The sequence below is a fragment of the Ammospiza caudacuta genome, chromosome 9 (genome assembly GCF_027887145.1).
Source record: "Ammospiza caudacuta isolate bAmmCau1 chromosome 9, bAmmCau1.pri, whole genome shotgun sequence".
Classification (NCBI taxonomy): domain Eukaryota; kingdom Metazoa; phylum Chordata; class Aves; order Passeriformes; family Passerellidae; genus Ammospiza; species Ammospiza caudacuta.
In genome coordinates this window covers 25,215,273-25,227,827 of record NC_080601.1, presented here as the reverse complement: position 1 = coordinate 25,227,827, position 12,555 = coordinate 25,215,273, and the positions used below count along the sequence as shown (strand labels likewise).

Sequence of the window (12,555 nt, the reverse complement as noted above, 5' to 3'; positions counted from 1 at the left end):
CACTGTGTGGACCCTGAGGCTGCCAGACCTTTAACAGCTGCCTTGCTGGTCCTTGCTCAGCTGCTTGTCCCTGATGAGAGCAAGGCTCTGGTGCAGCCCATGAATTCAAGAGATGCTGGCCCCTGGAGCAGAGGCTGAAAAGGGATTGCCTGCAAAGGGAATTGCTTTTTGTGGTTGGCATTGAACCCCAGATCTCAAAGCCTGGGGGCGGGAGGTGAAAGACAGATAATTGTGTTAAAATCTTTCATTGTACCCCTTTAGTACAGAGGATGAAACCAGGTGTTTGATTTGCACTCCCTTCACAGAGCACCTCTGGCTCTCTTGGAGGTACTCCCTTTCCCAAGCATTGACACTCACAATGCTGCGGCACATTTTTCTCTTTACTGTGAAATGGCTGATTTAAAAAAAAAAATCCTCTGCCTTTCCTTTGAATTGTGCTAGAGTAAGTTAACTCTCTGAACAAGTAGGAAGTGATTAAATCTAGCCTGTCAGTCCCTGTACAGATTAATATGAAGCTATCTATTACTTTAATTTTTACTGCATGCATTAAGTATGTCAAACATTCCATCAGAAAAGATTTTAAAGCGTTTCAAGAGAGGTGTAAGGCAGGAGGGCACTGATGGCAGTTAAGTGACTGATCTGTACCTCTTTTGCAGGGTATCTTTCCCTCTTGCTTCTCCATCCTTACTTTTGGTCCTTCTCCAGCCTCTGGCTGGGGCCCAGCCACATGGGCCCAGATTTCCTCTTCTTGCTCTGGGCCAGGTGTACATGTGAGCACACCTCTTACCTTTGCTGCTCACGCCATTCCCCTGTAGCAAATCCCCTCTTCCCGTCCTTCACCATCACTCCTGAAGCGCCTGCACCGGTCACCATGCACCTCCTTGAGGCTTTCCCTCTCTCTTCTCTCATTTTTTAGCTGCTGGTAAATGGTAAATGCAGGCTGTCCTGCTCCCTGTCTTCTGTGCTTCTGGGAGCAGTAGTCCCATTAGGATAGAACCCTATACATAGCAAGTGGAAAGAGTCTTTCTAGATGGGATGCTGCTGCTCCAGTGTCCTGGATTTCTTCCTGCACCCTGGTGCTTCACCAGCACTGACTGGCTGAAGCATGGCAAGGTTGGAGGACAGCAGGTGTCATTGGTGCTGGAGTGGAGCAGCTTCTGGGCATCTGTCCCAGCTCAGTGTGCACGGCTTGGCTCAGGCAGGGTGGGATCAGAGCACTGAGCTTCCCAGCAGTGTCCCTGACAGGCAGGGGTGACGTGTGCTCTGAGGCACAGCCCCTGCTTCAGAGCAGTCTGTTACCAATAAATGTGGCTCTTACATCAAGCAAGGGATGCACAGGGAGCTGCAGATGAGCTTAATGAATGGAAAAAAATAAGCAACATGATTGAGTACCTTATTCCACATGGACATGGAGTGTGTTTCCATGTGCTACAGGCGCAGAGCTGCCCACTGGCACTACCACAGTGCCATCCTCAGATCCACAGCCTCATTGCGCTCCTCTTCCCCTGGGCTACCCCACAGCTCCCTGCTCTGCTTCTTCAGCTCTGGATTTCAAGAGATACAACGCACAAAGCAGATCTCTTTCTGTTACTTTGGCTTTTCTTGCTGGCTACTTTCTCATCCTATTGAAATTAGTTTCCATCATGCACCCTGGTCCATGAACGAGGAGCAGCATCCTCTTAGCTCTGCACCTCCACAGATGTCCTCACTGTCCCTCTGCTGCCACCCCCCTCCCTCTCATTTGCATGGTTACCTTATTCTCTCTCTTGTCATCAGCAGCTCTGGGTCTTCACACTTCACATGTTCAGAATCCGTCCATTTTAATAAAAAACCACTGAGAGGAGCTGTGTTTGCCAAGCTCAGAGTAGAAACTTATGTTGGTGCTGTAGCAAGAGCAGTTTGAGCCCGGGATGGCTCCTCCTACCTGTAGCTGTTAGGATCTTGTTAAGCAAGGCCAGCCCTGGAATGGGTTTCCCTGCTGACAGGGTGTGTGATATGTACCCAAGGTGTGCACATATTTATATTCATCACTTGCTCATCCCTGGCAAGGTCCTGTTTGCCGGTGTTCTCTCTGTGCAGTGGGGTTTCTGTAGTCACCTGCCAGCAAGTCAGGGAGACAGATCTGCAGCAAAACTTCTCTGAAGAGCTGAACCAGTCGGCGCTGATGCTTCTGACAGACTTTCTGCTGCATTGCTGCTCAAGGTCCATGAGCTGTGAGAGCAGGATGAAACTGTTCCTGCTGCTCTCTGCACCCTGTCCCTTCAGTGCTGGGGGTGCCATGCAGGGCTGGACTGAGCGGGCTGGCTGCCTGCCCACACCACTTTCTGCTGGTGTGCAGATGAGCAAAGCTGCAGCCCAGCCCATGTCCCAGCTGGTCTTGTGGCACCTCTGGAAATGCTGATGTTTCCAAAAGCTCTGCCAGCTCCCAGGAAATGGACATGCAATCAGATATACTGGTGCCCTGTTTTTAAGATTTGCTGATGGACACTTTTTCTCTCCAACTCATAAACTTTCAGCCTGACAACTGCATTCCCAGCTGAAGGTGACTGAGAAAGCTGTGATTCCCAGCCTTCCATGGGTACAGGTAGTGCTTTGGGCATCATGGAGGTGTGGGTGGCCATGCAGGTTGGGCTCTTACCTTTCCACCATCAGCAGTCATGCCGGGGGAAGAGGGCTGAGCCCCAGCCAAGGTGTACTTGGGTCTGCATCCTTGGGCTCTTTGCCTGGACAGCCCAGGAGCAAGACAGGGATAGGCTCCTCCTTGACAGGGAATGCCACTGGAGATTTTCTTGTAGCAGTAGGTTTTTTGAGCAAACCACGAGGCTATGATGTCCCCATGTCACGTGTGTTCCCCCGCCGTGTGTCGCAGCATCCATTTAGCCCATCCTTCAGCTTGGTGGTTGTGAAATGAATCCATCTGTTCTAAGATGTTCTCAGGAGTTCTTGTTTGTATTAAGCTCACCCCTAGGCTTAGCAGAAGTCACAGTCCCCATCCTCCCTGCTCCCCTCCCCGCAGACAAGCCCTCTCTCTCACGAGCACTTCCACCTTCTCCCCGAAGGGCAGCAGAGGGCAGCTGGCGGTTTTGATTCAGGGCACGTTGGCAGCTTTGGGGCAGCCGAAGGAGCTGGGATGCAGCTGGCCAGCATTTGTGACATGGGTCTGGAGGCCAGGCGGTCCCACGGGCTGTATTGCTAGCCAATGTTTTCTAAGTCTGTTTTTAAGAGTACCTAATTTTAAAATGAAATGTGAATATATATTATGTGTAGGTGCCATGTAAGATAGTGTTGTGCTAGGCAGCAGGATGCTAACCTACTTTTTAAGCTTTTTGGAGGCAGGAAAAAGCATTTTTCTCTCACTTCATGCTCACAGATCTAATATTGTAAATAGGTTTTTTAAATATTTATTTCATGGGCTTTCCACAGGTTCTCGTTCTGACTGGTGTGTGGCGGGTGGGGCTGCATTGCCCAGCGTGCCCAACCAAAGGGCTGGTGATGGCGTGGGGGCTGGGGTGGGGCGGGGTGGGGTGGTGGTGGTGCTGTTCAGTTTGGGTTTTTGTCAGAGCTGAAGCATTAATTCTCTTCATCTCGTTTTGATGATGTCAGACCTGGTCGATGGCCACGGTCCCCAGGGAGGCTGTGAGCTCCCATGGCCGGCCAGGATGGCTGTTCCCCAGGACAGGGGGCACTGCAAGCAATAAGATTTGTAGTAATAATGTCTGCTGTGATGGCAGGGGCTCTCGGGGCTCAGGGCCAGGTGGGAATAACCCTACTCCCAGCAGAGGCTCAGTCCAGCATGGCTTGGGGGGTCTCTGGACCTGGAGGTACTCAAGGAAGTGTCCCCAGGGATGCAGAAAGTGGGGGATGCTGTCACCCCCAAGGAACCCCCCAAAACCAGCGGGGTAGGGTAGGTGGTTGCTGGTAGCAAACTCCCACTAGAGAATCACTGCCTTTGTGGGTACGGGTGACCCAAGGGAGCTCACCGCTGTCACTGCTAGTCCTAGGGCTGGCTCCAGAAGGTCATTTGCTCATTTGCTGATCATTCTGTAATTTTAATTCTCCTTCTAGGAGGTTCGAGGTCATTTGGTAATTTTTGCTTAAGTGGGTTTAGGTTTTTTTTCTTTGTTAACCCCTTTTTGCCTGGAAGTGTGGCTGGCTCTGACCTTCCAGTCTAGCTGCCTGTGTGGGGCAGTGTCAGCAGCATCTGCTTTTATGATGATGGGTCTCTCTGACTTTGGAGGATGAAGTGAGGGGTGCTGCTGGGTTCCAGCCCTGCAGGACCCTTCACCAGTCCCACACTTCCTTCACCCTTGGAACAGGTGTGTAAAAAAAGAAAAAAAAAGAAAAAAGGAAACAACACAGTAATTTTTTTCTTAGGATGTAAAACATTTGAATATTATCTCCACCCTGATGGCAAATGTTTTTCCTTCATCTGTGTCTGCTTCCCTGGGAGAGTTTTGTTTCTCTGTTTCTATATGAATTTTAGACACTGAGCTGAAATTCCTCCTGTCCGGTACTGTATGTTTAGCCCAAGCAATGTGAACTGTACAGACAGCAGTGGGAAGGGGGAGCTGGTGACTGCACCTGGGAGAGCCGTGGCTTGGGACGGCATTCCCAGTTGGTGTAGGAGTGGGAAGTACTGCGCCACAAGTTGGGAAAATGAACTGTCTGCTGTGAATTCTCAGTTGGAAATGTGGAGAGGAGTTTCCATTAGATAATGTTTACATACCTCACCTGACAAACCTTTGAAAGTGTATATATAAAAAAAGAAAGAAAATAAAATTATATTAAGTTGCTTTAAATCAATATGTATAGCTATAAGAGCTGGGTCATTTGAACTTTGAATATGTATCGATTCTCTAAATGTTGACATTTTGTGAACTCTGTGCTCCTGTCTTTTATTTCATCCTAGCCTATGGAAAAAGTTGTGTTCTTGTTCCAGGTAAAAGGTCCCTGACCCAGATCTGAACTCCTCAAGGATTCCCACCACCTTGTTTTCTTTTCTTCCTCACTGTCAGTATTCACCCTATGAGCTTTCTAAAGGTCCGTATTTTATTGCCGCTTATTAAACGTTTCTTTGATATCAATGTTTGTTTGGTGTGATAAGTGGGGAAGACTGAAGGTGAGTGAGTGCACGAGGTAGGGCACAGCAGGCTGGCACCCTCCAACTTCCACCCCCTCCCTATGGAGGGGGCATATAAATGCCTCTGTGGGGTTTCAGTGCTCCCATACCAGTGCCTGAGCTGTGGCAGACTTGTGTTTGTGGCACCAACAGTGCAACCTCAGGTGGTCCTGAGGACTGCTGCCCAGGCCCCTCTACCCTTCCCCAGAGAGCTACAAGTGCCTGTTTTCCCCTGGAGCCATTCCATCCCCACAGCGGGCACTGGCCCTTCAGCTTCCCACGTGCAAGACCCTGGCAGGGAGGGCTGCTTTTGCAAGGCATTGCATGGATAACCCTGGCTGTCCCTGCACCATGAGGGCAATGCATTGGCCAGGGCTGCTCCAGGAGTAGGAAATCATCCCCCAAGGCACAACCAACTCTTTCCATCCTGGGCTACCTCCTCACACTCTCAGCAGCTCCCAAGAACCAGCTTCTCCCTTCTCCCCAGCAGGAAAGAAGAGGCCAAGCCTCTGAATGAATAAATGTCATGTTCACATGGAAGACAACATAGACAATACCAAACACCTCCTAAAACAATACAGCCTCTGCCAGCGGAAGGATGCCCAGCGCCTCCCTCGCCAGCCTAGTACAAACCAGCGTCTTCAATAGTGACACACACAAACCCCACGGGCCAAACAAAGCCACTGTCATTTTCCTGCCCAGTAGCATCTGTAAACAAAAAGAAAACATCATTTGTTGACCCCAAACATATAAAAATACTATAACAAAATGAAATACAAATATATATTAGAATCTGTAAGTATTCTGTATAAAGAGATACTTTAGCAGTTAGCATACAGCAAGAACAGAAACACAACACAACCAAGCCCCGTGTGGGCCACAGGCAAAATGAGACGCATCCCAGCTCCTCTGTGTGGCAGAGGAGCTCCCATGGAGAGGGCATTTGTGGCAGAAACACATCCCCGTGGTGGTGGAGATGCCCTGGATGCCAGTGGTGAGCAGGGACGGGGACAGCACCTGCAGAGCTGGGTGTATCTAGTGGAGGTGCCTGGAGCCCGGGCACAGCTGGCACTGCAGACCTGAAACCAAAGTGCTGGAGTGGTGAGATGGAGAGACCCAGGACTGCAGCTCTGGGGAGAGTCTGTCCACAGGGGGATGTGGTGTTTCGCTGTCCAGCCATGTGCAGTGTCCAGATTGGGCCCCTGCTATCCTTGGCCCCCACAGTTGTAGAGGTGATGCTGCTCTGGATGTTGGGTGCCTGCAGTACCCCGGCAGGAGGTCCCAGTGTGCCCCTGCTCCCACACCAGCCCAGCACATGCCCTGGCACTGTGGGCTTTGGAGAGATGCTGGGTATGGGCACTTGAGTCCAAGAGCTGATCAGTCATGCCCTGGCAGTGGTGTTGGCTCCAGGCTTGCAGGTTTGGATATCTCCAGCATCTTCACCTTGGCACACACAAGACTGAGGCCCCGGTGATGGGCATGGCAAACCTGCATTCCAGCTGTCCCAGCAGCCTCTTGCTCCTGCTGGCTGGGGCAGTGGCACATGGGGGCACCTTCATCCAGCTGCAGGCCTGCTCCCCTGGGACAGAGCCTGGAGAAAGGGGATTCCTGTGCTGCCCTCACACAGCTCCCACCTCTGGGCAGAGCCACCTGGCTGAGCCAGGGGTATGTGGGGCCCTCTCCACAGGAATGGCACAGTGCTGGCCACATGGCACAGGGCAGGTTGGCACGGGAACCCTCAGGGACATCTGTGCACTGCTGCCTGTCCTCCATTCATTGTGCCTGGCACTGCCCTGGTCCTGTTCCACCAGTGTGGCCCTGATGTGACCACAGTGATGGGACCACAATGACCGAGTGTGCCCATGCATTGCAGAGCTCATCCAGTATGCACAGACTGGGGGTGTCACCGAGGGTCAGGCTGGGACCACAGAGCTGGGGACATTATCTGGGGTACTTAGGGCTACAGCACCCTGCAGGGAGAGAGGCCAGGGCTGCTGGAGGAGAGGACAGGAAACCAGGTCTGGGCTCACCAGGACTGCAGGACAGTGGCTACACCACACAGCCCACTGTAAGCCATGGCCATAGATCACAAGGCTCTGCCACGGCAGGCCTCCCTCCTCCTGTCACACATGTTGGAAAAGCCCTCAGATCGCTGGGCTGATGCAAGGGACAGGGCTGCCAGGGAGGGAACTCACCCAGGATGCAGGCACTGCCCTCCATGGCTGTGGGGCTTCACTGGCAGGGAGGCAGAGTGCCACAGGGAGAGGTCAGGGCACCTAGGCAGGGTGCCCACTCCATATCCACATATCTGTGTAGCTGCAGTTCTTAAAAAAATTCTCTATCTACACATTTGCTTTGTTGTGGGGGTTTTTTTCTTTTTTTTTCCTTTCTATTTTTTTTTTTTCTGTTTCCTTCCCAATCTTCTAGATGCACCAGCTCTACCCTCTGCTGGGCTCCTCAGATGCAGCTGCAGTTTGGAACACCCAGAGAGCAGCACCATACCCACAGTGTAAAGTGAGGTCCTTGGCTTGGGGGGCTCTCCCCGCCAGCCCCCGGCTCTGCAGGGCCGGTGGCTGCTCACAGGCACTGGCTGCAGCCACACTTGCTGGGCTTCTCCACCTCCTCCACAAAGGTGGCACCGTTGCTGCACTCAAAGGCGTATTTCCTGCGCCGCAGCCGCAGCCCGGTGCAGCAGCCAGCGTCAGGGCCGCTGCAGGTGCCCCGGCATTCCACCCAGGCCACCGGCCGCGTCGTCTGGCAGATGGCGTAGCCCCGCTGCACCTGGTGGTAGTCCCGCACCGGCTCCCCGCGGCACTCTGGCTCTGTGGGAGTGGGACAGCAATGGTCAGCCTGGTGCGGTGGCGTGGGGCTGCCTTCCCTGGACACCCCCTCCTCAGCACCTACCTTGGTCGCAGAGGGCTCCGGTGTAGCCGTCGTGGCACTCACAGGTGGGCTGGCCAGCTGGTGTGAGGTGGCAGTGGCCATGGACACAGGGCTGGTGGCGGCAGGGGTCGGGTGGCTCGGCAGGCTGGTTGCAGAGCGCGCCCTGGTAGCCCTCGTGGCACTGGCAGCTGTAGGAGAGGGCATCAAGGGGCAGGCACATTCCGTGCACACACCTGTGGGCATACACTGCTGTCAGGACCTGCTGGGGTGCCACCAGCATGCACAGCCCACCAGCATTGAGTATGGCCTGGCTCTGCACCAGCGCTGTAGTGCAACTAGTACGGCACCACCTGGTACAGGACAGCCATCACGGCACAGTACAGGTGTGGCTGTGGCATGGCACCAGCACAGAACAGCCTGGCATAACTCAGTGCTAGTGGCACAGCAGGGCAGAGTCACGACAGGGCACCACTATGATGGCACGGGACTGGCACCAGGAAGCAGCCACAGGGCAGGGTGGGCAGCCAGTGGGGTAAGGGCACTCACTTGTGCCCCTGGCAGGGCCCGCCGCGGGGCTGGTCGCAGTGGGGCCCATCCCAGCCCGGCTCGCAGTGGCACACGGGGCCCTGGGCGCCCGAGGGCTGGCAGATGCCGTGCAGGCAGTAGAGCTTGCGGCAGGGCTCGCAGCCTGGCACCACCCCCGGTGTCATCCGTGTCTTGGTGAAGTCCTGCAGCTCATTGTTGATGTAGAGGTTGCGGATGCATCCGTGGAAGCTGGTGCCATTGAGGAGCTGCCAGAGGCGGAAGGCAGCCGAGTTGACATCCACAGGCATTCCTGGGGAGAGCAGGACCATCAGCGCACCCCGATGCCCCCCATGCCCTCCCATCACCCGGTCCCTGTCCTACCTCCTACGTAGAGGGGAGCCTCACTGTTCAGCGTGTAGTGCTTGCCCGAGTTGTCCATGGTCATGGGGCTGCCACCGTCAATGGACAGGTTCACCATCTGGTCGAAGGTCACCAGCTCCACGGTGTGGAACTGCCCGTCGTTGATGGTCTCAGCACTGGCAGGGATGGCTGGGTCACCGAGGATGCCCCCAGGCCAAAGCAATGGGGGTGGACGTCCCCAGTGAGTGGAGAAGGGGTGCCAGGTACCTGTAGATGGCCGAGCTGGGGTGGGTGCCAGGGTCATAGCTGACCCTCACATGGCCCTGGTACAGCTCCACAGCCATGTGGTCGCTGTCACCATTGTACAGCAGGATGCCATTGCCTTCAGCCGTGGAGACCTGCCAGAGAAAGAGGTGGGAGCCCACATCCCTGGGGCAGACCCTCAGTGCCATCCCTCAATGCCCCCACGCCCTCCTAGCCCTCACCTGAAGGGTGATATTGGCCCGGGGCCAGTCTTGCAGGTCAGTGAATTGCAGGTACGTGTCACGGTCCACAAAGTTGACGCTCAGCAGCTTCTCACATTTGGGGCCACCAAAGCCAGGCAGGCACTGGCACAGGGCGCGGGCACCCCGTTCCACACACAGGGCCCCGTTCTGGCATTCAGCTCGCTCACAGAGGCCAGGCTGGCCAGCGGTGTGGGGCGGCATCTCGCAGAGCTGGCCACTGTGGGGCCGAGGTGCTGCTGGGCTGGGGGCTGGGAAAGAGCCCTACACCCTGCCCAATGCCCCACAGGGCTCTGACAGCGCGCCCCTGATCTGGGGTCCCTGGGGAGGCTCTCCCAGACACAGCATCCAGGCATCCCTCTGATGCCTCGATGCTGAGCTGTGCCCTGGGGTCCCTCCTCAGTGATGCTGGCTTCCCCCAGCCTCCACCCACAGAGAAACACACTCCCAGCCTCACTCCTTCCTCTCACACTGAGGATGGATGGATGGATGGATGGATGGATGGATGGATGGATGGATGGATGGATGGATGGATGGACTTGGTATCCAGGACTTGTCCCTTCTACACAGTGGCAATAACCATCCCCAGTACCCCAGGTGTCCCAGGTGTTCCTGGTGGTACCTGTAGCCCTCGGTGCAGAGGCAGGAGTAGCCATTCACCTCATCCAGGCAGCGGGCGTTGTTCTGGCACCGGTGGTCCTGGCAGTCGTCGAAGTCCTCGCTGCAGTTGCTCCCCACATAGCCGGGTGCACACTCACACCTGGGGCAGGCAGGGGGCTCGAGGCTGCCCCTTCCTTCCCCCTTGCACCAGTGGGTGCCTGCTCCTCCCCTTGTAACCCCCCTTCTCCATGCCTTCTCACTGCAGTCCCCAAAAAGCAAAGCTGCTCACCCCCAGCCAGCCAGAAAAAGAGGTTTGGAGAGGAGGGGGCTCACCTGGGCCCCTGACTGGTGGAGATGCAGGTGGAGTCGTGCTGGCAGGGGTTGAGCTCGTCTGAGCAGAAATTGGGTGGCTGCTCACAGAATTCCCCTGCAAGGCAGAAGAGGGGCTGCCCAGCAGCTCCAGGACCAGAGGAGCAGCCCCAGTGCCCACAGGGCAAAGGGGACCCCTGGGGGACTCAGCTCAAGACAGGGAGCTGCCAAGCCCACAGCTTTCACCCCACGGGCACAGGGTCCTCCTTCCCTGGAGGCAGCTCCTGCCTGAGCCAGGCACTGAGGGCATCCCAGGGTGTGGGGGTTCAGCTGGGTATACCCAAACTCAGGACAGCTGAGCCCAGCCAGAGCCCATGGCAATGGGCATTGAGGCAGCAGGCAGAGGAGCTATTCAGCCCACATGGGTGGGTAGAATCACTGGGCACATTCCCATGCCAGGTCTGTGCCATTTGGGGATGGCTAGCCCCCATTCCAGGTACCTGTGTAATGGGCAGTACAAAGGCAGGTGTAGTTGGTGGCACTGGGCACACAAGAGCCCCCATTCTCGCAGCTGTGCTCCTTGCAGGGGTCGCTGGTGGTGTGGCAGCTCGGGCCGTGGAAGCCCACTGGGCACAGGCACCTGCCACGGGGACAGGGCAGTGTCAAGGAGGAAAATGAAACAGAACATTTTGGGGTGGCTGCCCCAAAACAACCAGCACAGGACCTGGCAAAGAGCTGGGTTTGGTGTCCTCCTGTCAAACACTGGGCACAGGGGTGGGTGGCAGCACAGCCGGCCCGAGGATGCTGTGTTGCCACGACAACAGGCTGAGAGGCCTCTCAGCACAGGGAGGGGCTCCACAGCCCAGCTCCTCACCCCCAGCCTGCCAACTATTTTCAGCTCCTAATTGCAGCCTGATTCCCAGAATGGCCTAAAGCATTCAGAGCAGTGAGGGTTGTGTGAGGGTAAGGCAGCCCCTCAGGGAGCAGCAGTGACTCCAGGACCACAGCAACCAGTCCCAAACCCCTCTCCCTCCCCCTGCCTTCTGTGGTGATGGTACCCTCCTCTCCCCCACTGACCTCCACCTTGCAGCCTTCTGGGCTGGGAGGCATGGGAAAGAGCTGGAACTCCCATGCAAATGCAATATCCCAGCTACATGCCCAAGGGAACACGCAGCAGGTGAAGGAATTATCAGAACTTCTCTGCATGGGAGGCCAGGGTCCCATGCTACTGCCCAAACACCCAGCTTTCATGGCTTCCTGTCCAGCACTCACCTGAACCCAGTTCCTTCCCCCTCCTGAGGCTGGCAGGTCCCCCCGTTGGTGCAGGGGTTGGAGGAGCAGCCACCGAGTGGCACCTCGCAGTCACGGCCCTGGGGAAGGAGGGAAAGGTGGGAGCGAGGAGGTACCACAGCAGCTGCCCAGCTCTGCCCATCCTGCTCAGCAGGATGCTGTGGCACACAGGGAGGGTAGGTGGGCCCACAGGGGCATGGCGGAGGCTCTGCTCCCCTGCCCTCTGCAGGGACACGTCCCCCTGCACTGGGGACCCCTGGGAGCAGGGTACCTTGTAGCCAGTGGGACAGGTGCAGCGGTAGGAGCCAAGGGGGTCGTTGTGGCAGGTGCCCTGGTTCTGACAGGGGCTGGAGAGACAGGGGTTGCACTTGGCCTGGACGCTCAGGGCAGGTGGGCCTGTAGGAGGGGAGGCAGGGAGATGACCATCAGTGTGAGGAGTGATCAGAATGCGTGCTTTTGTGGGCACCAGTGGCGGGGCAGAGCCTCTGGTGTTGCTGGGAGCAGATCCTGTCCAAGGGTCTTTGCACCAGGCAATGGGAAAGCCACAGGTTTGCTCAGTCACCAGGGAAGTGCCACCAGTCAGGTAAGAGGATGGAAGCAACCTGGTCCCTCTCCTCCACAAGGCAACTCAAAAGACTAAATCCTGGAGCCACCCAGACTCACAAAGCATTGCTCTGCCCATGGGAGGGTATGGAGAGACAGCATGGGCACCTCTCACCTTGGCACTCAAATTTCTTGGCAGGGGTGGTGAGCAGCAGCTTCCCTTCCATGTCGGGGGGCCCAGCGCAGCGGGCGATGCCTGGCTCCTTGTAGCCCGTCTTGACCCAGCTGGAGAGCCAGCGCAGGTGGCAGTTGCAGTACAGGGGGTTGGCCCCGATGGCTCTGCACAAGGAGAGGGGCAAAATTGCACCTGCTGCCACACAGAGGGAACTGGGCACAACAGTCACTTGGCCAGGATGCCACATG

At 56.0% G+C, this 12,555-nt stretch overlaps 1 protein-coding gene across 1 annotated transcript in view; it reads right to left on the bottom strand.

The window, feature by feature from the left end:
- Window positions 1-5,726: 5,726 nt before the first annotated feature.
- The window catches only part of SLIT1 (slit guidance ligand 1), a 60,956-nt gene continuing 54,127 nt past the window's right edge, over window positions 5,727-12,555 (bottom strand). Inside the window, exons 26-37 of the mRNA XM_058810140.1 lie at window positions 12,308-12,471; window positions 11,861-11,985; window positions 11,572-11,669; window positions 10,800-10,939; window positions 10,324-10,417; window positions 10,013-10,150; window positions 9,373-9,610; window positions 9,155-9,285; window positions 8,909-9,063; window positions 8,549-8,837; window positions 8,024-8,235; window positions 5,727-7,941 (exon numbers count right to left, since the gene is read on the bottom strand). Coding sequence (XP_058666123.1) covers window positions 7,697-7,941; window positions 8,024-8,235; window positions 8,549-8,837; window positions 8,909-9,063; window positions 9,155-9,285; window positions 9,373-9,610; window positions 10,013-10,150; window positions 10,324-10,417; window positions 10,800-10,939; window positions 11,572-11,669; window positions 11,861-11,985; window positions 12,308-12,471 — 2,029 coding nt within the window. The 3' untranslated portion in view covers window positions 5,727-7,696. The remainder of the gene's footprint in view (window positions 7,942-8,023; window positions 8,236-8,548; window positions 8,838-8,908; window positions 9,064-9,154; window positions 9,286-9,372; window positions 9,611-10,012; window positions 10,151-10,323; window positions 10,418-10,799; window positions 10,940-11,571; window positions 11,670-11,860; window positions 11,986-12,307; window positions 12,472-12,555) is intronic.